Here is a 23,610-nt window from a genome sequence, read left to right on the forward strand (position 1 = left end):
AATTCTGTATTTTTCCACCAGTTAATAAAAGTTAAATATATATGCTGGGTTAAATGTCCTGATGATGACTGGATTATTGTAGAAGAATCAGAGAGAAATCTTTCACAGATATGCTGGAGAATGTTTCTCAGATCTGTAAAAAAAATTCAAACACGCCTGGCACAGATACAGAGGGACAAGGGTAACAGGAAAGGGAAGGAGATGCCTGGCAAATGAATACGGCCAAGACAGAGAACAGCTGGGCAGACTTGCAGGCCGATACTCAGAACTCCAGCAGTAAAGCCAACAGCGCAGAACCTGTACCGCTGGAACTGCGCAGAAAACTAGCTCACCAATGCTCAAAGGACATGGGGTCATCTTTGACTCTTGGGGTCATCTTTGACTCTTCTCTCTCCTTCTCTGCTCATATCCAGCAGACCGCCAAGACCTGTCGTTTCTTTCTTTACAACATCCGTAAAATCCGCCCCTTTCTTTCCGAGCACTCTACCAAAACCCTCATCCACACCCTTGTCACCTCTCGTTTAGACTACTGCAATCTGCTTCTTGCTGGCCTCCCACTTAGTCACCTCTCCCCTCTCCAGTCGGTTCAAAACTCTGCTGCCCGTCTCATCTTCCGCCAGGGTCGCTTTACTCATACTACCCCTCTCCTCAAGACCCTTCACTGGCTCCCTATCCGTTTTCGCATCCTGTTCAAACTTCTTCTACTAACCTATAAATGTATTCACTCTGCTGCTCCCCAGTATCTCTCCACACTTGTCCTTCCCTACACCCCTTCCCGTGCACTCTGCTCCATGGATAAATCCTTCTTATCTGTTCCCTTCTCCACTACTGCCAACTCCAGACTTCGCGCCTTTTGTCTCGCTGCACCCTACGCCTGGAATAAACTTCCTGAGCCCCTACGTCTTGCCCCATCCTTGGCCACCTTTAAATCTAGACTGAAAGCCCACCTCTTTAACATTGCTTTTGACTCGTAACCACTTGTAACCACTTGCCTCCACCTACCCTCCTCTCTTCCTTCCCGTTCACATTAATTGATTTGATTTGCTTACTTTATTTATTTTTTGTCTATTAGATTGTAAGCTCTTTGAGCAGGGACTGTCTTTCTTCTATGTTTGTGCAGCGCTGCGTATGCCTTGTAGCGCTATAGAAATGCTAAATAGTAGTAGTAGTAGTAGTAGTAGTATTCAAATTATATGCACACTGTGAAAGTGAAAGGGGGGAATGTACCTGGCGCACGCACAGAAGAGTTTCTCGGTAAGCTCAGCTCTTGGGTGCATGCACCAGGCAAACCCGAAAGCAAAGCACATATTAGCACCTGTTTTTGTGCCTTTAAATCTAAAATTTTCAATTTTTCTTTTTACTTGGAAGGCTTATATTTAAGCACAGGAAACAGGCGCCAATGTGTGCGTTCACTTTCGGGTTTGCTCATACTCATGCACTTTTACTTCTATAATAGAGCGCATAGTTTTTTGAAACGCCCTCAACCCGTCCATTCCACACCCATGGCCACACCTTCTTTTTGACTATGTGCATTAGAATTTACATGCACTGCGTTATAGAAAACGCCTAGAAAGTTGTGCGTGTAAATTCTAATTAAAGCCAATTAGTGCTGCTAATTGGCTGTTAAATATCAATTATCGGCGCTGATAGGCTTGTTAATCAATTAAGTTGTGCACGTAGTTTGGCCCCCCCATACCCCCCCCCAAACTAGGTTGCAACTTAATTCATGTTTAATCTGGGATATAAATGTCATAAATAAGTTAATAAATAAATAGATAGATACAATGTGCAGTTCATGTGGGGGGGGGGCAATGCCCCCCCACACCCCCCCAAACTATGTTTCAACCTAATTCAGCCCCTCAAAATGACACACTGATTACAATTTATAACAAATTATTACTCTACCTATGAAAACTTATTCTGTTATTATATGTCCTCTGTTTACATCCGTACTTTGCTCTAACCTTGTTTCAGATGCCGTAAAGATTAAAAAAAAGGACTGCCAGGGCTTATGGGACCCGATACAAGAAAGAAGCTACAGGCTTGGGAGAGAGGGAAATGTCTGGGGGGAGGGGACAGTCCTTGTTGGGAATAGTCCCCTTAAGTGGGAATTGTCCCAGGAGGAATTGGTGGATGGGAACTCGCCTGATACCACTACACCTACGGGTTGGCCAACTGGACCTTATCTGCCAATAATTGTTGGGTAGTTTGGACCAAACGTTACTACCCAGGCAAGGGGGGAACCCTTCCACCTGGATGGGCTATTATCTGTCCTCCTCTCCACTGAATAAGCAGCCGGCAGCTGCCTGAAACCTTGAACCCAACACCCTGGTTTGTTCCTCTGCTGCAGCTGTGCTCGCTCTCGCTTTCTCTGAGCTGCTCTCTTTTGTTTTTAAGGGCTCTTTGAGGTTCATTCTTGTAGAAAATAAAAGGCGCTTCTAAAAATACAGCAGAGAGATTTGCTGTTTGTTTCCTGGCCACAAAGCAGTAGGTTATGAAAAATGATCTGCTTAGCAAATACAAGTATTGTTTATGTATTAAATTCAGTACAGACTGTGTATAGTCAAATAGGGGAAGAGCTGGCTGAAGTTCACAGTCTGTTTGTTAACCTCTCCTCTTCAGAAGGGTGGAAAAGGGTGAAAGGCAACAGCAATGTAAGTAGATATCAAACAAAAACAAAAAAAAGATATTATTTATGCTTTTAAGTGATATTTCAATATTTGAATACAGGTTGATGGGCTTATTGGACTAGTACTGAGCACAGGAATTAACCCCCTTGCCAGGGCCGCCGAGAGGGGGGGGCAGGGGGGATAAAATTCCCCGGGCCTCCAAGGGGGGCCCAGCGTTGCAGTCCCCTCCACCCGTCCCCCTCCGTCCACCACCAGGCCGGGCCCCCCTGAATTCAAATCATAACGCCTCACCTCCACCTCGCTCCACGTGAAAGAAGCGCAGCAGCGGCAGTCTGCAGATCGCCTCCCTTCGGGCCTTCCCTCCCCGTGTCCCGCCCTCGTCTGACGTAACTTGCGCGAGGGCGGGACACGGGGAGGGAAGGCCCGAAGGGAGGCGATCTGCAGACTGCCGCTGCTGCGTTTCTTTCACACGGAGCGAGGTGGAGGTGAGATGCTATGATTTGAATTCAGGGGTGCAGCTGCCTGGGCACCAATTAAACTAGGTTACTGGACTAATAACATTACAAACTAAGATACATGTGTATACCTGTATATATACAGGTCAAAAAGAGGTAATTTGGTATTACTTAGGCAATTGCCTAACTTCCACATAGTTTGATTTTTTTTTTTTGCAGTTCGCATCACCAACCAACAATTTGGGGGGCTATGGCTGGCAAGACACTGGGGTTGGTAGGGGAAGAGTGAGGCTGAAGGCCAACCTTACCTTGAGGCTACCTAGTCATCATGCCAGGGATTGTGAGAAGATTCCAATTGGCTAGTTTATTTTTTAATTCGGTGCAGCGGGAAAATCCGGCAGTCCCGGTCGGAAAAGTGAAGAATCTTATATCACAGAGCATCTCCAAGGATCAAGTTTCTTGTGTTCCTCAGAGGCAGCCCACCCTCCCACCCGGCTGTCAATCGAAGAGTGAATAGTTCATTTTCAGAATTTGAATTTGGCAGCTTTATGTTCAAATTGTCTGTCGCAACGAAAGTAGGGGAGCACCCAATTAGGCCCTTGTTCAATGAGTTTTACCCAAAGCAATGGCATGGAAGTTGATGCCAGCCCAACAGGCTGTTCAGCTGCTAAGCTGGGCAGCTTATACTGGTTTATTTATCCATTGCTGTTACTTTGTGTTCTCAATTTCGGGTGTGTGTTTATACTATTCGCTCCTATTATACTTTGCAATAAGTGAAGCTGTGGCCAGTTTAATTCCAAAGGATTTTGACAGATGTTTTTCTTTTGATATTCTAGTATAGAAGGACTTCATGCTGCTGATATTAGCAAGGTGTAGATTGGGGGGGGGGGAGCTAAAGGGGGCATAGAGGTGTAAAGCAATAAATAGTTGTGGAAACGTAGAGGGAGTAAATGGGGGAGGGCTTTTAACATTTCATATTTGGATATCTTGAAGGCGAGGATGGTCTCAGACCTCCTGTTAAATCTAGATGACATGGTGGGAGACATTTTCTTTATTTTTGTGCTTTAGAGGTAATGCAACCAAGATACAATGGGCTTTTCTTCACTAAAAGCCCATTAAAAAGCAACATTTTTCTTCTATTCTTGCCAGTGGCGTAGCAAGGGGGGGGGGGGGGGGGGGGGCGGGAGGGGCGGTCCGCCCCGGGTGTCAGCTCGGGAGGGGGTGCTCCCTGCCAGCTCCCCCCCCTCGGCGAATCGACACCCCCCACCTCCGCTGACCCAACTTCCTATTTCTGCAAGGGCGGGACAGAGCAAGAGAAGAGCCGACGGTCCACATTTCTTGTACGTGCAGGGCAGGCGCGACTCCCGGTATTCTTTTTAAAGGTAGGGTGCGGGAGCTGGTCGTCGGGGGGGAGGGGTCATCGTGCTGCAACCGGGGGGGGGTGCAATGGCGAACCACCCCGCCCCGCCCCGGGTGGCAGCCCTCCCTGCTACGCCACTGATTCTTGCACTGTGAATGGAAAATATACTACTAGAATGAGCAATAAATGGTAAGTAAATGTAGTGACGTTCCTGGCCTGGATGGCACCCAGGGCGGTGCGCCGATGCGCCCCCCCCCCCCCCGGTGTGCAGCGCGCCCCCCCGCTAAATGACACCTTTCCCCCCTCTGGCGAAATGACACCCCCCCCGGGTGCACGCCGCTGGGGGGGGGGGGGGTGCCGCGGCACGCGTCTGCTCCGAGTTCGCTAAACTTTGCTTCGCTGCAGCTCCCTCTGCCCCAGAACAGGAAGTAACCTGTTCCGGGGCAGAGGGAGCTGCAGTGAACGAGCGACGAAGTTTAGTGAACTCGGAGCAGGCGCGCGCCGCGGCACCACCCAAGCGGCGTGCACCCGGGCCAGACCGCCCCCCCCCCTTGGTACGCCACTGAGTAAATGGCTATTTCAATAAAGAGAGATAACGGAGGGCATCGTTCAAGAAAAACATTCCTTTCTTATCAATTTCTGCTTTAAAGTGTTGCACATGTAACTGACACTGTTCTGTAACCTGCGCACACAACTTTGTGTACTAAGCATCAAAGTGAACGCACAAGTTTACAGAATTAAGGGGACAATGCCTACTGTAAAGAAACTCCAAGGCTCCTACTGATATTATAGAATACAATTTTTTTTTTTTTTTCAGCACTTGATATACCATAAGCGATCTGATCTCTGAGGTGCCTGCAGTTTACAATTTCTATTACAGGTACTTACATAAGTACATAAGTGTTGCCATACTGGGAAAGACCAAAGCCCAGCATCCTGTTTCCAATAGTAGCCAAGCCAGGTCACAAATACCTGGCAAGATCCCAAAAAAGTACAAAACATTTTATACTGCTTACCCCAGAAACAGTGGATTTTCCCCACGTCCATTTAATAATGGTCTATGGACTATTCCTTTAGGAAGCCGTCCGAACCTTTTTAAAACTCCGCTAAGCTAACTGCTTTTACCATATTCTCTGGCAACGAATTCCAGAGTTTAATTACACATTGAGTGAAGAAAAATTTTCTCCGATTCGTTTTAAATTTACTACATTGTAGCTTCGTCGCATGCCCCCTAGTCCTAGTATTTTTGGAAAGCGTAAACAGACGCTTCACATCTACCCGTTCAACTCCACTCATTATTTTATAGACGTCTGTCATAATCTCCCCTCAGCCGCCTTTTCTCCAAGCTGAAGAGCCCTAGCTGCTTTAGCCTTTCCTCATAGGGACGTCGACCCATCCCCTTTATCATTTTTGCCGGCCTTCTCTGCACCTTTTCTAATTCCACTATATCTTTTTTGAGATGCGGCGACCAGAATTGAACACAATATTCGAGGTGCGGTTGCACCATGGAGCGATACAAAGGCATTATAACATCCTCATTTTTGTTTTCCATTCCTTTCCTAATAATACCTAACATTCTATTTGCTTTCTTAGCCGCAGCAGCACACTGAGCAGAAGGTTTCAACATTTCATCAACGACGACACCTAGATCCCTTTCTTGGTCCGTGACTCCTAACGTGGAACCTTGCATGGCGTAGCTATAATTCGGGTTCCTCTTTCCCACATGCATCACTTTGCACTTGCTCACATTAAACGTCATCTGCCATTTAGACGCCCAGTCTCCCAGTCTCGTAAGGTCCGCTTGTAATTTTTCACAATCCTCCCGCGATTTAACAACTTTTTCTACTGTGGGGAAACTGCACATGCTAACCAGAACTACCGCCGGGCTTCCACACTACCCCAGCAGTAGGGCATGGTAGGCGTGCGATAGCCCTACCGTGGCTTAGTAAAAGAGTCCCTAATTGCCTGAACCTCACCCAATAGGTTCAAGTTGAACCTGGACTTCTTTTCTTCCTCTTCTTTTTCAACATTATCCAGCCCCAACGCTCTCCGCTTGCACACCTGGCCAGTGGTTCCTCTGTGTTTTTCCCAGGCACCTGTTGTTAAGAGGATGCTTTGCATATGAAATCAGAAGTTACAGGTTCTCTCTGCAAGCAGAAGCATAAACAGCAGCTGGGCTATTGTTCTGGTTTCTACGGTACTAATCTTCCTGGAAAAAAGAAACCTCTCTTTTCCCACTAATGCTAATTATTATAATGAATGTATCCCCTCCTCAATTGCAATGTAAAATAAATACACTTACAATTACGGGGTACTTTTTTTTTTTTTTAAATCAACAGGTTATGTCTTCAAATGTGCACTAAAGCAATAAAAAAAATGTTGTTTTGCTGATATGTTTATACATTTTAAACCTGCTCTCTTCTAATTCCTATGGGCTCTTTTAACATTTTAAGAGTCCTGAGTAGGGTTACCATATTTTGTCCCCCAAAAAGGAGGACACATGCCCTGCCCCCTTTCACACCCACCCCGCCCCTTATCATGCCCTCGCTCCACCCCCTGTCACATGTTCCCCTCCCCCCTGTCACACACCCTGTCACCCCCCCTCCCCTTATCTTACTACTGCCCTGGTGGTCTAGTGACCTCTTTGGCGCAGGAAAGAGCCCCCTCTTTGCTGCCCGGAGCGCTGCCCTACATGCATCCTTCCTGTTGGTGATCTCGGCGCCGATTCAAAATGGCCGCCAGGAGTTGAAGTCTCACGAGGTCACATCAACTCTCGGTGGCCATTTTGAATCGGCGCCGAGATCAGCAACAGGAAGGATGCATGCAGGGCAGCGCTCCGGGCAGGAAAGAGGGGGGCTCTTTCCTGCCCCGAAGGCGGAAGAGGTCACTAGACCACCAGGGCAGTAGTAAGTAAGGGGAGGGGAGGCTAGCAATCTGCCCGCCCACCAGCCTGCCCGTTTGTCCAGAAATCCGGACAAACCGGCAGATTGGCAAAACCCGCCCGGCAGTGGCGTACCAAGGGGGGGGTGGGGGCGGTCTGCCCCGGGTGCACGCAGCTGGGGGGTGCCGCGGAGCGCGCCTGCTCCTCTGCGTTCGCTAAACTTCGTTCGTTCGCTGCAGCTCCCTGTGCCCCGGAACAGGTTACTTCCTGTTCCGGGGCAGAGGGAGCTGCAGCGAATGAACGAAGTTTAGCGAATGCGGAGGAGCAGGCGCTCGCCGCGGCACCCCCCCAGCAGCGTGCACCCGGGGGGGTGTCATTTCGCCGGAGGGGGGGCACGCTGCACCCGGGGGGGGGGCGCATCAGCGCTCCGCCCCGGGTGCCATCCAGGCCAGGAATGCCACTGCCGCCCGGTTGCCCGGACATGTCCTCAAAAAGAGGATATGTCCGGGTATATCCGGACATATGGTAACCCTAGTCCTGAGTAACACAAACCCAATGGAATTAGAAACTGCAAATAATTTGTGTCAAAGCAGGTTGTTAGTTTTCTATCGCACAAATGCCAGGATCAGGGCCGGAGTGGGCTTCAACAGCAACGCCAGGAGTTGGGAAGTAGGACCAGCGCCAGGCGAGCTTTTACAGTCTGTGCCCCAAACTTGGCAGGGAAAGACAGAGATGAAGTACACCAGTATTAAATCATGAAGAAGTGGAAGCTGTGCAGAGTGTCAGATTCCACTCTGGCCTCCTGGCTGATATGTACTCTGGTCTCCCCCTCTCAAACAGCATCGTGGCCAAATCAAGGCCAACTGACGCTTTAAGCACCGCCCAAAAACGGTGCCCCTGGGTTCTACCATTGGTTAAGTGACAAGACATTAGTAAGTACTGAGAAATTTATTTATTTATTGCATTTGTATCCCACATTTTCCCACCTATTTGCAGGTTCAGTGTGGCTTACAATACGTTATGAAAGCTGGAAATACAGTTTGTTACAACTCAGTTATGGATTACATTATGAGGAGTTATGTGAGACAAAGTCAAGTATCATTAAGGAATATAACAATGGAAAAGATCATTGAAACATTGGAAAGGAAAGAACGGGAAACTAAAAGGGGCAGTATATAATGACAGGAAAGCATTTGGTATACATTTTCTATGAGTAAAGGTATGAATGTGGTGAGATTACGGGGGATGAGAAGGTGAGGTTAGGGGGGATGGGAATTCAGAGTGGCTGTAATGATGCATTATTGAACAGTGAGAGCGCCTTTATGTGTTTTGGTTCTTTCCGTAAATTTTCTCAAAAGATGGGTCTTCAGTAGTTTGCGGAAGGTGGTTTGCTCGTACATCGTTTTCAGGTTGCGCGGCAGTGAATTCCAGAACTGCGTGCTCATGTAGGAAAAGGTTGACTTCTACGGTCTGTGCCCTGAAAACGGCAGATACAAATCAAGGTAAGGTATATACAAAAAGGAGCACATATGAGTTTACCTTGTTGGGCAGACTGGATGGACCATGCAGGTCTTTTTCTGCCGTCATCTACTATGTTACTACCGTGTTTCCCCGAAAATAAGTCACTGTCTTATATTAATTTTTGCCCCCCAAAATGCGCTAGGTCTTATTTTCAAGGGCTGTCTTATTTTTCGGGGAAACATCAGGGATGGATCGGGGTTGGCCCGCCCGCCCTCTGTCGCTCCCGGAACTAACTTTAAACGCCTCCTTTCACCTTCACAGCAAGCAGAAGCAGGGCAGGCCACTCCTTCCTTCCGTGTCCTGCCCTCGCCTGATGTAACGTCCGCGAGGGCGGGGCATGGAAGAAAGGAGAGGTCTGCCCTGCTGCTGCTGCTTGGTGCGAAGGTGAAAGGAGGCATTTAAGGTTAGTTTCGGGAGCGACGGAGGGTGGGTGGGTGGGGGCCCGGTGACCTTGGGTGGGGGGGGCGGCCTTGTCCAGCTCTCGGTGGCCCTGCTTTCAAACAAAAATTTGCTAGGTCTTACTTTCGGGGGAGGCCTTATATCTACCAATTCAGGAAAACCTCTACTAGGTCTTATTTTCGGGGGATGCCTTACTTTCGGGGAAACAGGGTATGTTATGGATGTCTATAATGTCTCCTCTAAGCCAGCTTTTCCGAAGAGCCTTAACCTTTTTTAATTCACTATTTTTAAAAAAGCCCATTTTATTTATTTATTTATTTATTTAGAATGATTAGAAAAACACTGAAATTCATGTTGGATAATGGGTGTGGCAGATGGCAGTGAAAGAGTTAAGGGCATAATAGTTAGGTGGGGGGGGGGAACTCTGTAACGCAGGTGCTTATTCTGCTTAGCGCAGTGGTTCCCAAACCTGGTCCTGGAGGCGCCCCAGCCAGTCAGGTTTTCAGGATATCCGCAATGAATATTCATGAGAAAGATTTGCATTCACTGCCTTCACTGCACCCAAATCTCTTCCATGAATATCCATTGCAGAAATCCTGAAAACCTGACTGGCTGGGGTGCCTCCAGGACCAGGTTTGGGAACCACTGGCTTAGTGGTTCATCCAGGGCTGAAACAGGATATAGTGGATCTGAAAAAACAGGTTCAGGGAAGAGTGACAAACATGATAGAGGAGATGGAACAAGTTTCCCAGTGGAGAAAAAAAGGTTAAGGATCTTCGGAAAAGCTGGCTGAGAGGAGACATTATAGACATCCATAACATAGTAACGTGGAGGGGCATAATCGAACGTCGACGGTCAAATAGATCGCCAGTGATCTATTTTGGCGGCGGCGCAACAGCTGGCCGGAACCGTATTATCGAAAAAATGGCCGGCCATCTTTTTTTTCGATAATACGGTTTAGCCCGGCCAAATGCCAGAGTTCACCGGGTTTGAGATCGCCAGTTTTGTTTTTCAGCGATAATGGAAAAAAATGCCGGCCATCTCAAACCCGGCGAAATCCAAGGCATTTGGTCGTGGGAGGAGCCAGCATTTTTAGTGCACTGGTCCCCCTCACATGCCAGGGCACCCTAGGGGGCACTTCTAAAAATGTTTAAAAAATACAAAAAAAGCTCCCAGGTGCATAGCTCCCTTACCTTGGTTGCTGAGCCCCCCAAATCCCCCCCAAACCCACTCCCCACAACTCTACACCATTACCATAGCCCTTATGGGTGAAGGGGGGCACCTACATGTGAGTACAGTGGGTTTAGGGGGGGAGTTGGAGGGCTCAACACTTAGCACCACAAATCTAAGCTAAAAGCCCTTTTTTGATGCTGCTTTTAACTCCTAACCCTTATTTTATCATCCTGACTTTAATATTCCCTTATCTCTTGTTTGTCTTGTTTGTCTGTCCTAATTAGATTGTAAGCTCTGTTGAGCAGGGACTGTCTCTTCATGTTCAAGTGTACAGCGCTGTGTACGTCTAGTAGCGCTATAGAAATGATGAGTAGTAGTAGTAGTCTTTGGGATTCCGTAATCTTTGCTACTCTTTGGGATTCCGGAATCTTTGCTACTCTTTGGGATTCCGGAATCTTGCTACTCTTTGTCCTTATCCCTTATTTGTCCTGTTTGTCTGTCCTAATTAGATTGTAAGCTGTGTCCAGCAGGGACTGTCTCTTCATGTTCAAGTGTACACAAGCCACATTGAACTGATATTGTTTTAGGTTATTAATCTCATCCTACTGGAAACGGATTTCTAACAAGCCCCGAGATCATTATAGGCAAAGCCTAGGCTTTGAAAAGCAGCCATTTACAGCAATGAAATGCACGCCGGTGCAATCATTCCGCTAGGTTCACCCTGCTGGTACCCGATGGGTTAATTCTGGCCTGGGCCCAGAGTCCGAGGAAGGGTGGATCCTGGGAATGGTAGTACTGGGGCCAGCCTCCAGCGCGGGGGGGACCCGGTTTACGGTGCCTGGGAATGTCACTGGGGCTGGAGCTGACTATTATATTGGAAATAATTTCAGATGCGCGTTGAAGTGTGACAACAGCCTCCCAGATAACGGGTCGGGGGGGGGGGGGGGGAGGGGAGGGGCAACTGCACGCGATGCTCCTTCAGTGCCCCCGTCTGATTGTCTCGGATACTTGGGGGCCTCCCCCCGCCCTGCTGCTGCGGTTCCTGGTGTCCGGCCCAAAACAGATCTGACCCATCCGAGGGAAGCGAACGCGGACTCGGCCTTTCTCTGCAACGGGAAGTGTTAGTGCCACGTACTGGGCTGGTAAAGTATAAAGGGGAAAAGCGCCTTTTTCTTAAGCTTGCTGAAATCCGCTTCCACCATAAACACTTTGCACTGATTAACTGTGATCACGCTAGGTACCATCTGTCTCCCCCCCCCCCCCCCCTTCCCGGTTCTGCAGCTGGAGGCCACTTTGCAGCCATCGGGGCTAATGTGGCTGGTGCGCCGGCCTTACTGCTCTGGTGCAAAAACCGCTCGTGTTTGCACCATTGCACATACGGCCCCTGTTGGCAGAGGGAAGATGCTGCCAGGTTGTGATGTGGCCACTTTCACGCGCTGGTGCTCATTTGCTGGTTAAAATTAAAGGGGACGTGCTGGCTTTGGTGTTTTCGTTATTCTCTTATTATTTTTAATAACTGTGAACCTTTTCCCTTGGGCTGAAGCTGACACGTTGGCCATTCTACTGGTCTCCTGAGATCTCTGCTTCCCCCCCGTGTCAGCAGATGAGTTTGGTGTGGGAAAAATCTTCACAATTAAACGTGGCTGATTATGGTCGAGGGTGACAAATGAAAGGTGCATGTCGCAACTTGATGGTGTCAGAATGAGGATTTTACCGTACAGCGCTGCGTAACCCTAGTAGCGCTTTAGAAATGTTAAGTAGTATTAGTAGATGTCAAGACACAGGGCAAGATGCACTAAACTAAACGAGCCTTTAACAAGCATTTAACGAGCCTTTAACGATCAAGTAGATTACCCTGGCATGCACTAAAGCCCAGTTTCCGACGACGGTAGCAGCTAACGAAAACGGAATGCAGATGAGCAAATTGTGTAGAAACCCTATTGAAATGAGATGCACTAAGGTTTTCCGCTTGCCCTAACGCGGGAAAACTCCGGGAAAGCTAACGAGAGGACTGTACGGCTTCCAAAACTTAAATGTAAAAAAAAAAAAAAAAATCGGGAGGGGGCAAAAACGCTCATCAGGAGCATCCTTTATTAACGGCCTTGCCCCCCCTCGCCCGAGGTCACCACTGCTCCCTGCTCCCCCTGCATTAAAATCATAACTTTAGGCAGCCCCGCCCCCCCCCCTTCCTCTCTTTCTCCTCCTTTCTTTGAAATGACAACTCCCGCCATCCTTCGCCCCCATGCCCCGCCCCCCCTAAGGTCATTGCCGCCCCTCCCCCCTCCACCGGGCCCACCTCCGTCTGATACCGGGCTCTCACAGCGCCTCTCACCTCTGTGTGAAGGCGCTGCACGGGCAAGAACAGCTGATCACCTTGGGGGGCGGGGCACGGGGCGGAGGGTGGCGGAAGCTGTCAGTTCAAAGAAAGGAGGAGAAAGAGAGGAAGGGAGGGAGGGGGGCCGGGGCTGCCTAAAGTTATGATTTTAATGCAGGGGGGAGCGGGGAGCAGCGGTGACCTCGGGCGGGGGGGGCAAGGCCGTCGATAAAGGACCTCGGGCGGGGGGGGGGGGGCAAGGACGTCCATAAAGGATGTGTTTGTTTTTTTTTCTGATGTCCTTGGCATGCGCAAAGCAGACAGCATAACGCTTGGCTGCTCTGCGCATGCTCTACAGGCCGATTTTCCGACGGTTTTACGAAGGGTTATTGAATGCAAGTGAGCTGCAACCAGCAGCTCATTTGCATTCCCTTTCCTTCGTGCATAGCTGTTCCCTACCGATTCGTTATGGAATTCGGTACGGAACGGCTCTAACGAGGACTTTAGTGCATTCCCCCCATAGCCCGGTAGAATGGGATCCTATGAAACTTCCCTTTTTAAAGCTAAAATCACTTTGGGAGGGGATGCACTAAAGTCGTCGTTACAGCCTTTCCCTACCGAATTCCATAGCGAATCGGTAGGGAACGGCTATGCATGAAGGAAAGGGAAGAAAACAGGTCGCCACTCCCTGTGCTAAAATAAAGCAGGGCATCAGAACCGAAGGAGACAAATGTACTAGAACTTCCCAGACTGAGAGAGACGCTCATAGTTGTGTTAATTGGCACACTTAGGACTTCTGAAATCTGTGGGTAACAGTGACAGCCCTAAGCATGCATGACCCTGTAGCATCACATGCTGGGTATAAGATGTCAGTGCACATAAGTGATGGGGAGGGAAGAATTTTTCAGAGATCACAGTAGCCAGGATATTTGGTGACTTCAAATTTTGGTGCCCTAGGCATATGCCTGTGACACCTATACCTACATCTGGCATGTTCCTGCTGACCCAACCTAACTCACCAACTCTCCACAAACCTTAAATGCACGTGCCCTCCAAAGAACCCAACCTGACCCCTCTGTCTGCGGAAGGCACAGCTGGGTTGAGAGAATGCCCCTGCCCCCTCCCTCAGCCAGCCTTGTGCTGTAGCCATTCAGATTTTCAGGATATCCACGGTATATGCAAATATTTCTCATGCATATTCATTTTGGATAGCCTGAAAACCCAGCTGATTCTTGCCTCCTAAGGGAAGGACAAGTTTGGGAAGCCCTTGCTGGATTTCCCCACATAGACAAAATGGGACAAACCCGTTAGTATATCTGTTCTTAGTGTTCCGAATCTCGAAGAACCGAGGGGGGAGGGAGGGGGAAGTGCACAGTTTGTAGCCCCTCCTTACTCTTACGAAGACTCTCCGGTGGGAATCATACTGTATAAGATAGATATTTTTCCCCCTTTTTAAATCTCTGAAACAAACCCTAAAAGATGATTCAAATATGTTTTCTTTCAGCTCGGAGGGAAATGGACGAGTCGATTGCTATTCAAGAGACTCTTGCAGAAGGCGAGATCTGTCGGATAATATCCTTGGGCCGAAATGAATAGCCAAAGACCGGTGTCAGCTAGAGAATGTCCTCTTTCGGTTCCCTTTCTTAATTTTTATGTCCTACGAGGCAATTCTATAAATTGGTGTCTCAGTTTAAGCGCCCTAATACCGTGTGCTTAGTGCCAATTCTACAATGGCATCTTGGCGGCAAGATTCCATTATAGAATGTTAGCGTACGTTGGCTCTAGCACAACCCTGTTAAGCATAAGTTGGCGTGCCCAGATTCTCCAAGTGATGCGCGTAATCCATAGGTTGTATATATGGCGCCAAAGTTGAGCTTGCAAATTTGGCAGTGCGGGCCAAATTGCACATGCAACTTAATTGGTTAACAAGCCAATTGGCACCAATAATTCCAATAATTGGCCACTGATAAGCAATTTTCACTAATTGGTACTATTTAGAATTTACACACGCAACTTTCTAGCGTATTCTGAGTACAGAGGTGTGGTAGCCGTGTTAGTCCACTTTTAAAGGTAATCAATAGAAATAAAACATGGAAAAGAAATAAGATGATACCTTTTTTATTGGACATAACTTAATACATTTCTTGATTAGCTTTCAAAGGTTGCCCTTCTTCATCAGATCGGAAATAAGCAAGTGTTGGTAGATGACAGTATATATAAGTGAAACATCAAAGCATTTCAGTGACAGTCTAACAGGATGGGGGTGGATAGGTGAGAGGAGGGTGACAAACAGAGCAATACAACTTTATGGTTTATAATGGGCTAGAAAACCCAGATCTTTGTTAAGTCCTGTCTGGTGGGTGTCAAAATATTTAATCATTCTGACTTCAAAGGTCTTACGTTCCTGTATTGTTTTAAAGTTACCTTTCAGGAGTCTTACTATGAAATCACTGGTACAGTGTTCTGGTTTTGTAAAGTGCTGCCCCACTGGCTGGCACTGGCATTTTTCATGTGATGTCTATTCTGTAAAGAGGTATGCATAAATTCTAACATGTGGATCTCAAAAGAGGGTGTAGCCATGGGAGGGACATGGGCGGGTCGTAGGCATTCATAAAAATGATGTGCACTGCTATAGAATATGCCGATCCGTGCCTGAGTTTGGTGTAGTCATTTACACCAGGTTTTAGTTGGTGTAAATGGTCGCACCTACCCCTGAGGCAGCTGTTGGCCGAAACACAGCCCATGTCGGGTCATTAATAAAGTCCACTTGTTCCATTCTTGAGAGCCCTTTGCGCTTTTTTTCTGGATCACACCTAAATTCTAGTAATGGGAACGGGCACTACGGAATTCTATAAATCGCGACTAACTTCAAGCAAAGTTTGTAGAATAGCTGCGCCATATATAGGATTCACCCCTATGTGCATAACTGGGAGGCACACCCATGGCCCACTCATGCTCTGCCCATTGTACGCCCCCTTGTGGTTAGGTTCTACCTTATAGAAAAGTGCCTAGTGCATTTTGAGGCATATTTTCAAAGCACTTTACTAAGGTGCGCTGGCGTTTTTAGCGCATGTTAAAAATAGATGCACGCTAAATGCTAAAGACGCCCATAGGAATACATTGGTGTCTTTAGCATTTAGCGCGTGCCTATTTTTAACGCGTGCTAAAAATGCCAGTGTGCCTAAGTAAAAAACCCCCTTAGACTTACAAAGTTCCATAGTAACATTTATTTATGTAAAGCACAGGGGCGTAGCCAGACTTTGGCGGGAGGGGGGTCCAGATCCCGAGGTGAGGGGGTACATTTTAGCCCCCCCGGCGCAAACCTTTTGACCCCCCCTTCCCGCCGCCGCCAACCCTCCCCTGCCACCGCCATCGGATACCTTTGCTGGCGGGGATCCCCAAACCCCTCCAGCCAAAGTCCTGTTCTCCGGCGCGGCCGCGTTGCTGATCTGCAAGGCTTCTGTTTCTGTGAGTCTGACATCCTGCACATTCCTCTTCTCCGGCGCGGCCACGTTGCTGATCTGCAAGGCTTCTGTTTCTGTGAGTCTGACGTCCTGCAGACGTCCTGCAGAGGTTGGGGACCCCCACCGGCAAAGGTACCCGACGACGGCGGCGGGGGGGGGGGGCAGGGCCAAATCTACAGGGCCCCACGTAGCTACGCCCCTGGTAAAGCATTTTCTGCTAATACTAATGTGATTTCATTGTGCCACAGCTGGCAAAGCCCTGCCACTCTTTTCAAATCACAGTATCAGGGTGCTGGGCAATAGAAGTGTATCAGGGCACTTTTCTGTTGCAGCAAGTCAAGTTTTCTATAAAGAATTCAGGTCTCAATATATAGTGACATTCTCTATATCATCCTGGGCCATAGGGAAGAGAGGATACATCAGGGCTGGCTGAACCATTATGCAGAATAGGCTGTTGCCTAGGGCATCAGCGTCTGGGGGCAGTAAAAAAAGAAGCTGCCATCAAAGCCAAATAGGAAGTCACATTAACTGAAACTACCATCAATGTGTTCTTTTGCCTGCAGGGAGGGTGGGCAGTATTCAAATAGTCCATAAATTTGGCTAAATGATTTCTAGAAATATCTGTATGTATGTTGGGGGTGGAGGTGGTGGGAGGTGCACTTGAAAGTTCATTAAAGGGGTGCAAAGCTGAAGGTTTGGCTGGGATGCCTAATACCCTTACACTGGCCATGGACAGACCTGCCAAGTTACCCATTCCAGGAGGGAGACTTTGCGGCCAGTCCTGGCTTTCTGCCAACCTCATCCTGGTGCATTGTGGGACCTGATTTCAATGGATAGAATCATGGACTTCACATATTACACTGCTCTGGAGTGTAAGTTTAAAACCAGGACCGGCCAAAAAGTCTCCCTCTTGGAACGGGTAACTTGGCAGCTCTGCATGAAGTTGTAGAACTCCTACTAATACAGAGCAGAACAACTAAAGAGCAGACAGTATTTTCAGAATCCCAGTACACACTGCTTGGATCCATTCCAGCTATTGCTATGAGCTTAATTAGGCACACAGAACCAATAGGAAATACTAAGTAACGCTTGCAGATAAAAACAAACCTCAGGTGTGCCTAATTAAATGCAAAGTAAAAGCTGGAACTGCTTAAGATGCTATGCAGGGGGAGTCTTAAAACACTCCCTGCTGGAGGAGGGCAGACTCTGTGGAAAGGACTCAAATAGACTGAAATCACTCAGGCATTCATCAGTGGGAGAAACAGACCAAGGAAAGGTTTCTGTACTCTGTGCGTTTTAACTGTATGGCTGAGACTTATTTGTGTGAGAAGTTAAATTATTCCTTAACCCCGATCTGCAGGCAGTACAGGGTGTTCTGGCTGGGACCCAGACCGTTGAAAGTCGTCTTCTGGGGCTGGTGGAGTGCAATAGGGATTTCGCGTAAGTTTTCCTTTACAAGGTTGGAGTTTTTCAATTTATTAGAGTAAGATTATTAAGGGGAAATGAAAGTTTTAGCCTTTCCTCTCTAGCTCCCCAGTTCAAGCCTGGCTTGGCTCAGTAGTAACTAATTTAGTTCCCATCTGAAAATTGTTCACTGAGCTCAGTCCAGTTCAACAGATGTGCGGGGCAGAGGTGATCGCTAGACATGGTAGGGACTGCAGAGCCGCTGGTGGGAGGCGGGGCTGGTGGTTGGGAGGCGGGGCTAGTGCTGGGCAAGACTTCTACAGTCTGTGCCCTGAAAATGGCAGATACAAATCAAGGTAAGGTGTACACAAAAAGTAGCACATATGAGTTTATGTTGTTGGGCAGACTGGATGGACCATACAGGTCTTTTTCTGCTGTCATCTACTATGTTACATAATGCAAAGAATAGCAAAGTGATGCAAATGATACGCAGGGTTAATTGGCGCTAAGAAACCAAATGGAAGTGGAGGGAGGAGTTTGTTTTCCATCTCATAATTCCAAGCAGGTGGTGGTGTTCATTTTCAAAGTGCATACTTACAAAGTTCCATAGCAACATATGTAACTTTGTAAGTGTATGGGGCCCTTTTACTAAGCTGCGTACGCGTGTCCTACACGCATCATTTTTTAACTACTGCCCGGCTACCATGTGACCCAGGCGGTAATTTCATTTTCTACGCGCGCCCATTACACACCTCGGAAAATTTCTGGTGCTCGGCACTAACCGGTCAGTAATCGGCATTGTATGCACGCTGACGATTACTACTACTACTACTCAGCATTTCTATAGCGCTACTAGATGTACGCAGTGCTGTACACTTGAACATGAAGAGACAGTCCCTGCTCCACAGAGCTTACAATCTAATTAGGACAAACAAACAGGACAAATAAGGGATAAGGACAAAGAGTAGCAAGATTCCGGAATCCCAAAGAGTAGCAAGATTCCGTGCAGAATCCCAAAGACTACTACTACTTATCATTTCTATAGCACTACTAGATGTACGCAGCGCTGTACACATGAACATGAAGAGACAGTCCCTGCTCCACAGAGCTTACAATCTAATTAGGACAGACAAACAGGACAAACAAGCGATAAGGGAATATTAAAGTGAGGATGATAAAATAAGGGTTCTGAATAAGTGAACAAGGGTTAGGAGTTAAAAGCAGCATCAAAAAGGTGGGCTTTTAGCTTAGATTTGAAGACGGCCAGAGGTGGAGCTTGACGTACCGGCTCAGGAAGTCTATTCCAGGCATATGGTGCAGCAAGATAAAAGGAACGGAGTCTGGAGTTAGCAGTGGAGGAGAAGGGTGCAGATAAGAGAGATTTACCCAGTGAACGGAGTTCCCGGGGAGGAATGTAGGGAGAGATGAGAGTGGAAAGGTACTGAGGAGCTGCAGAGTGAACTGTATGCGGAAACGGATAGGAAGCCAGTGAAGTGACTTGAGGAGAGGGCTAATATGAGCATAACGACACTGGCGGAATATTAGTCGGGCCGCAGAATTTTGAACAGATTGAAGAGGAGAGAGATGGCTAAGTGGGAGACCAAATGCCCTGAAAATGATTACCACCCTGTTAACGCGTGAGACCTTACTGCTAAGTCAATGGGTGGCGGTAAGGTCTCAGGCCCAAAATGGACGTGCGCCAATTTTCATTTTGCTGCACGTACATTTTCATCCAAAAAAAAAAGATCTTTTTTGCAGATGCTCTGAAAAATGGACCTACGCGCGTCCAATACACGTGTCTACACCAGCGCAGGCTATTTTTCGGCACACCTTAGTAAAAGGACCTCTATGTGCTTTGAAAATGAGCATCCCATGTTGTATGCATTTATTTACAGTATTTACTGAAAGAAGGTCAAGCTATATTTTTTTTTCTTAGATAAGAGCTCTAGTCTATAAAGTAGAATCTACCCAATGCATCAGCAGCTGCTATAATTCTCTCTCAATTTCTCTAGGATATTTCTATACACACACAGGCGGATGGCGATAACCGGGGACGATGTTACTCTGGACAGAATTGTGCCAATCACAGAGGGATTTGAGGTGGAAGAAGGTAGAGTCAACAATGATGAGACATAGCAATTCACAGGTCTTAGAACTCTACGGCCTTACTTATTTCAGTGCGTGTGATAACGTTTGCTGGTGATTCGATTTCCAGGGCTATAATACCCACTTGTTACTGCTGAATCACAGTTGGTCCTCACTTTTGTCTGCTTGAGAATGATTTGACCCTGCTGGGATTAGAGTCCATGTTGCAGAGATGCTTGATTGGATTGGATTGAATTGATTTGATAAACCACTTTGTACCAAGCATTAAAGAGATTGATATGTCCAAGTTGCCCTTGGCGGTTTAAACAAGCATCTTCAAACGGACCCTGTACATTTTACTTGCTGGACACTCGGGTGTCTTGGGTGGATTTTCTGGAGTTGTGCCTGTTGGAGACCAGCTGAGTGTAGATGACAAAAACATTAGAGAGTCAAGGAGCTCGTTAAGAAATAAGAACACAGTTGTTCGCCCTGCCCCTCCACCCCCCCAGCCTCATCTCTTTGCAGGCTATGTTTTTTCCAATCAAGCTTAGGGTTTAAAGCTTCCCTGTCTGTCTACATCTAGAAAACAGCAGGAAGGAACCTCCGGAGCCAGAAATGTGCCTTGCAGGATGCAACCCAAGCTCCCACACCACAGGGGAGACAATGGACTGGGAATAATTCTTTCACCTCCGTCTCCCTTATGGCCTTCTGTGGCTGCACCACTCACACAGTCTGTGGCAGGGCCCTGACAGCAGGTGTCTGAAATGTTGCTGTAGGATTTTTTTAACCTCCCAGACCATACAAACCGGATCAGACCAAAAGTCCATCAAATGCAGCATCCTTTTTTCAACAATGGTCAACCCCTAGGTCATCAGTACCCAGCAGGATCTCAAAGAGTAGATCCATTCCTTTTTAACTTAACACCTAGATATAAGCAATGGCTAACGATGTTTTATGGACCATTCTTGAACTTGTCTAAGTCCTTTTTGAACCCAGCTATGTTAACTGCTTTCACCATATCTTCTGATAAGAAACATAGGAACTTAAGTGTTGCCATACTGGGACAGCCCAAAGGTCCATCAAGCCCAGTATCCTGTTTCCGCAGCTTAATTGACCATTGAGTGAAATTATGTCAGGGTGAATTAGGGGAGATAATGGATGGGGCACACTTTTGGCACCCCTGTCTCCCTTGTGTCCTTTATGGCTGCATATACCTCACCACAGCTCTGCCGTTCTCACCTCTCAGCCGTCTCTCCTTTAAGCTTCAGGAGTTTTAGAACAAGGACAGTGCTGGGCAGATTTCTACAGTCTGTGCCCCTGAAAATGGCAAGGGTAGATGAAGAACAGGCATTGGAGCCGACTCTGTGAGTGCTGTGGGTGCTTGAGCACCCCCAATATTGAGAAAATTCCTTGTATGTGTCCAGGGAGGGGTTATTTTCATTGGGCTTAGCACCCCCAATAATTTTGAAAAGTTGGCTCCTATGAGAACAGGTATATATATATATGAAGTATCACATACCATATGTAATGAGTTTATCTTGTTGGGCAGATTGGATGGACTGTACAGGTCTTTATCTGCTGTCATCTACTATGTTTGTAAGCTGGAGCGCTACCTTACAGAAAATTCAGGGCTTCTTTTTTCTTTTTTTAAAATTTGTATTTACAACCTGCTTAGCACCTCAAGGGGGTGACTTAGAATGATTCACCTCTGTCCTTTACTTAAATGCACAGAAATATCTTCCTGTGTTTTTAAGTCCGCCTTCTGGTCTCTGATTCCTTGGTAAACTGCTTCTTCAGTGACAGATCCACAAGTATTTTCCTTATAGAATTTCACATACCCCCAGGGCTTTTTTTGAGGGGGTACTCGGGGGTACTGAGTACTGGCACCTTTTCCATTGTCTGCTAAAATTGACCCATGGACCCCTAAGTTTTAATTAAAGAGCTCAGGCTCTACACACCAATTCTGCCTTGTCATAGATTCTGTGACTGGTTGCAGGGGGTCTGGCTATTGTGGGGTGGGTTCCTCAGTGATCACCCCCACACCTGAAAGGTGGCCTAGCATTTGAGTAAGGGCACCTTTTTTGCTAGAAAAACACACTGTGTATAACACACAAATCAGGACAACTAAACAGAATATACAGCTTCAAGGAAAGTTGCATTGCCCCTAGCCAGGGCTTTTTTTGAGGGGGTACTCGGGGGTACTGAGTACTGGCACCTTTTCCATTGTCTGCTAAAATTGACCCATGGACCCCTAAGTTTTAATTAAAGAGCTCAGGCTCTACACACCAATTCTGCCTTGTCATAGATTCTGTGACTGGTTGCAGGGGGTCTGGCTATTGTGGGGTGGGTTCCTCAGTGATCACCCCACACCTGAAAGGTGGCCTAGCATTTGAGTAAGGGCACCTTTTTTGCTAGAAAAACACACTGTGTATAACACACAAATCAGGACAACTAAACAGAATATACAGCTTCAAGGAAAGTTGCATTGCCCCTAGCCAGGGCTTTTTTTGAGGGGGTACTCGGGGGTACTGAGTACTGGCACCTTTTCCATTGGCTGCTAAAATTGACCCATGGACTCCAAGTTTTAATGCTAGAACTCAGGCTCTACACACCAATTCTGCCTTGTCATAGATTCTGTGACTGGTTGCAGGGGGTCTGGCTATTGTGGGGTGGGTTCCTCAGTGATCACCCCCACACCTGAAAGGTGGCCTAGCATTTGAGTAAGGGCACCTTTTTTGCTAGAAAAACACACTGTGTATAACACACAAATCAGGACAACTAAACAGAATATACAGCTTCAAGGAAAGTTGCATTGCCCCTAGCCAGGGCTTTTTTTGAGGGGGTACTCGGGGGTACTGAGTACTGGCACCTTTTCCATTGTCTGCTAAAATTGACCCATGGACTCCAAGTTTTAATGCTAGATCTCAGGCTCTACACACCAATTCTGCCTTGTCATAGATTCTGTGACTGGTTGCAGGGGGTCTGGCTATTGTGGGGTGGGTTCCTCAGTGATCACCCCCACACCTGAAAGGTGGCCTAGCATTTGAGTAAGGGCACCTTTTTTGCTAGAAAAACACACTGTGTATAACACACAAATCAGGACAACTAAACAGAATATACAGCTTCAAGGAAAGTTGCATTGCCCCTAGCCAGGGCTTTTTTTGAGGGGGTACTCGGGGGTACTGAGTACTGGCACCTTTTCCATTGTCTGCTAAAATTGACCCATGGACTCCAAGTTTTAATGCTAGATCTCAGGCTCTACACACCAATTCTGCCTTGTCATAGATTCTGTGACTGGTTGTAGGGGGCCTGGCTACTGTGGGATGAGTCCCTCTCAGTGATCAACCCACCCCTGGCCTAGCATTTGAGCACCTGCACCTTTTTTGCTAGAAAAAACGCACTGCATACCCCTTTTGTAGGTAGCCAGTGCTGTCAATTGTAAGCTCTTTGAGCAGGGACTGTCTCTCTTTGTTAAATTGTACAGCGCTGCGTAACCCTAGTAGCGCTCTAGAAATGTTAAGTAGTAGTATGGCCAGTGGGTTGAGGCAAAGAGCCCCATCCTCTCTTTTATAGCCTGTCTGCCTGAGCTGAGCCAAACCACATTACCCAAGTCCACATTTCACTTTTCTCAACTACTTTTTCCACCCCACGAGCTACTCAATGTTAGCACTGAAACTGGTCACCATGTGATGAGCCATGGATGTGAGTGTGTGTGTATAAAGCATGTTAGCACCATGATGACCTAAAATCAAATTATGTGATTGTTATTCAGCCTGGGATATTGGCGTGTAATTCTCCCTAAAACCATATTCTCTTTTATGCAGTTTTACCAGATAAAGGCACCCATATCTTAGGTAAGTAATCTCAATTTCTGTCCTTCTCAGTGTTTCGGAGGTATGTTGAGTTAGGGATACCGTGAAGGCA

General features: G+C 47.3%; 1 protein-coding gene across 2 annotated transcripts in view; it reads left to right on the top strand.

Moving 5' to 3' along the window:
* Nucleotides 1-11,293: 11,293 nt before the first annotated feature.
* Nucleotides 11,294-23,610, top strand: part of INPP5B (inositol polyphosphate-5-phosphatase B) — an 83,384-nt gene continuing 71,067 nt past the window's right edge. Inside the window, exons 1-5 of one of the 2 annotated variants that reach the window (XM_030218147.1) lie at nucleotides 11,294-11,561; nucleotides 14,238-14,305; nucleotides 17,558-17,637; nucleotides 19,614-19,711; nucleotides 23,511-23,540. In XM_030218147.1, the coding sequence (XP_030074007.1) occupies nucleotides 14,249-14,305; nucleotides 17,558-17,637; nucleotides 19,614-19,711; nucleotides 23,511-23,540 (265 nt within the window). In that variant the 5' untranslated portion in view covers nucleotides 11,294-11,561; nucleotides 14,238-14,248. The remainder of the gene's footprint in view (nucleotides 11,562-14,237; nucleotides 14,306-17,557; nucleotides 17,638-19,613; nucleotides 19,712-23,510; nucleotides 23,541-23,610) is intronic. The other variant, XM_030218146.1, reaches the window with a different exon arrangement.

This window comes from Microcaecilia unicolor, chromosome 11 (assembly GCF_901765095.1).
Source record: "Microcaecilia unicolor chromosome 11, aMicUni1.1, whole genome shotgun sequence".
Classification (NCBI taxonomy): domain Eukaryota; kingdom Metazoa; phylum Chordata; class Amphibia; order Gymnophiona; family Siphonopidae; genus Microcaecilia; species Microcaecilia unicolor.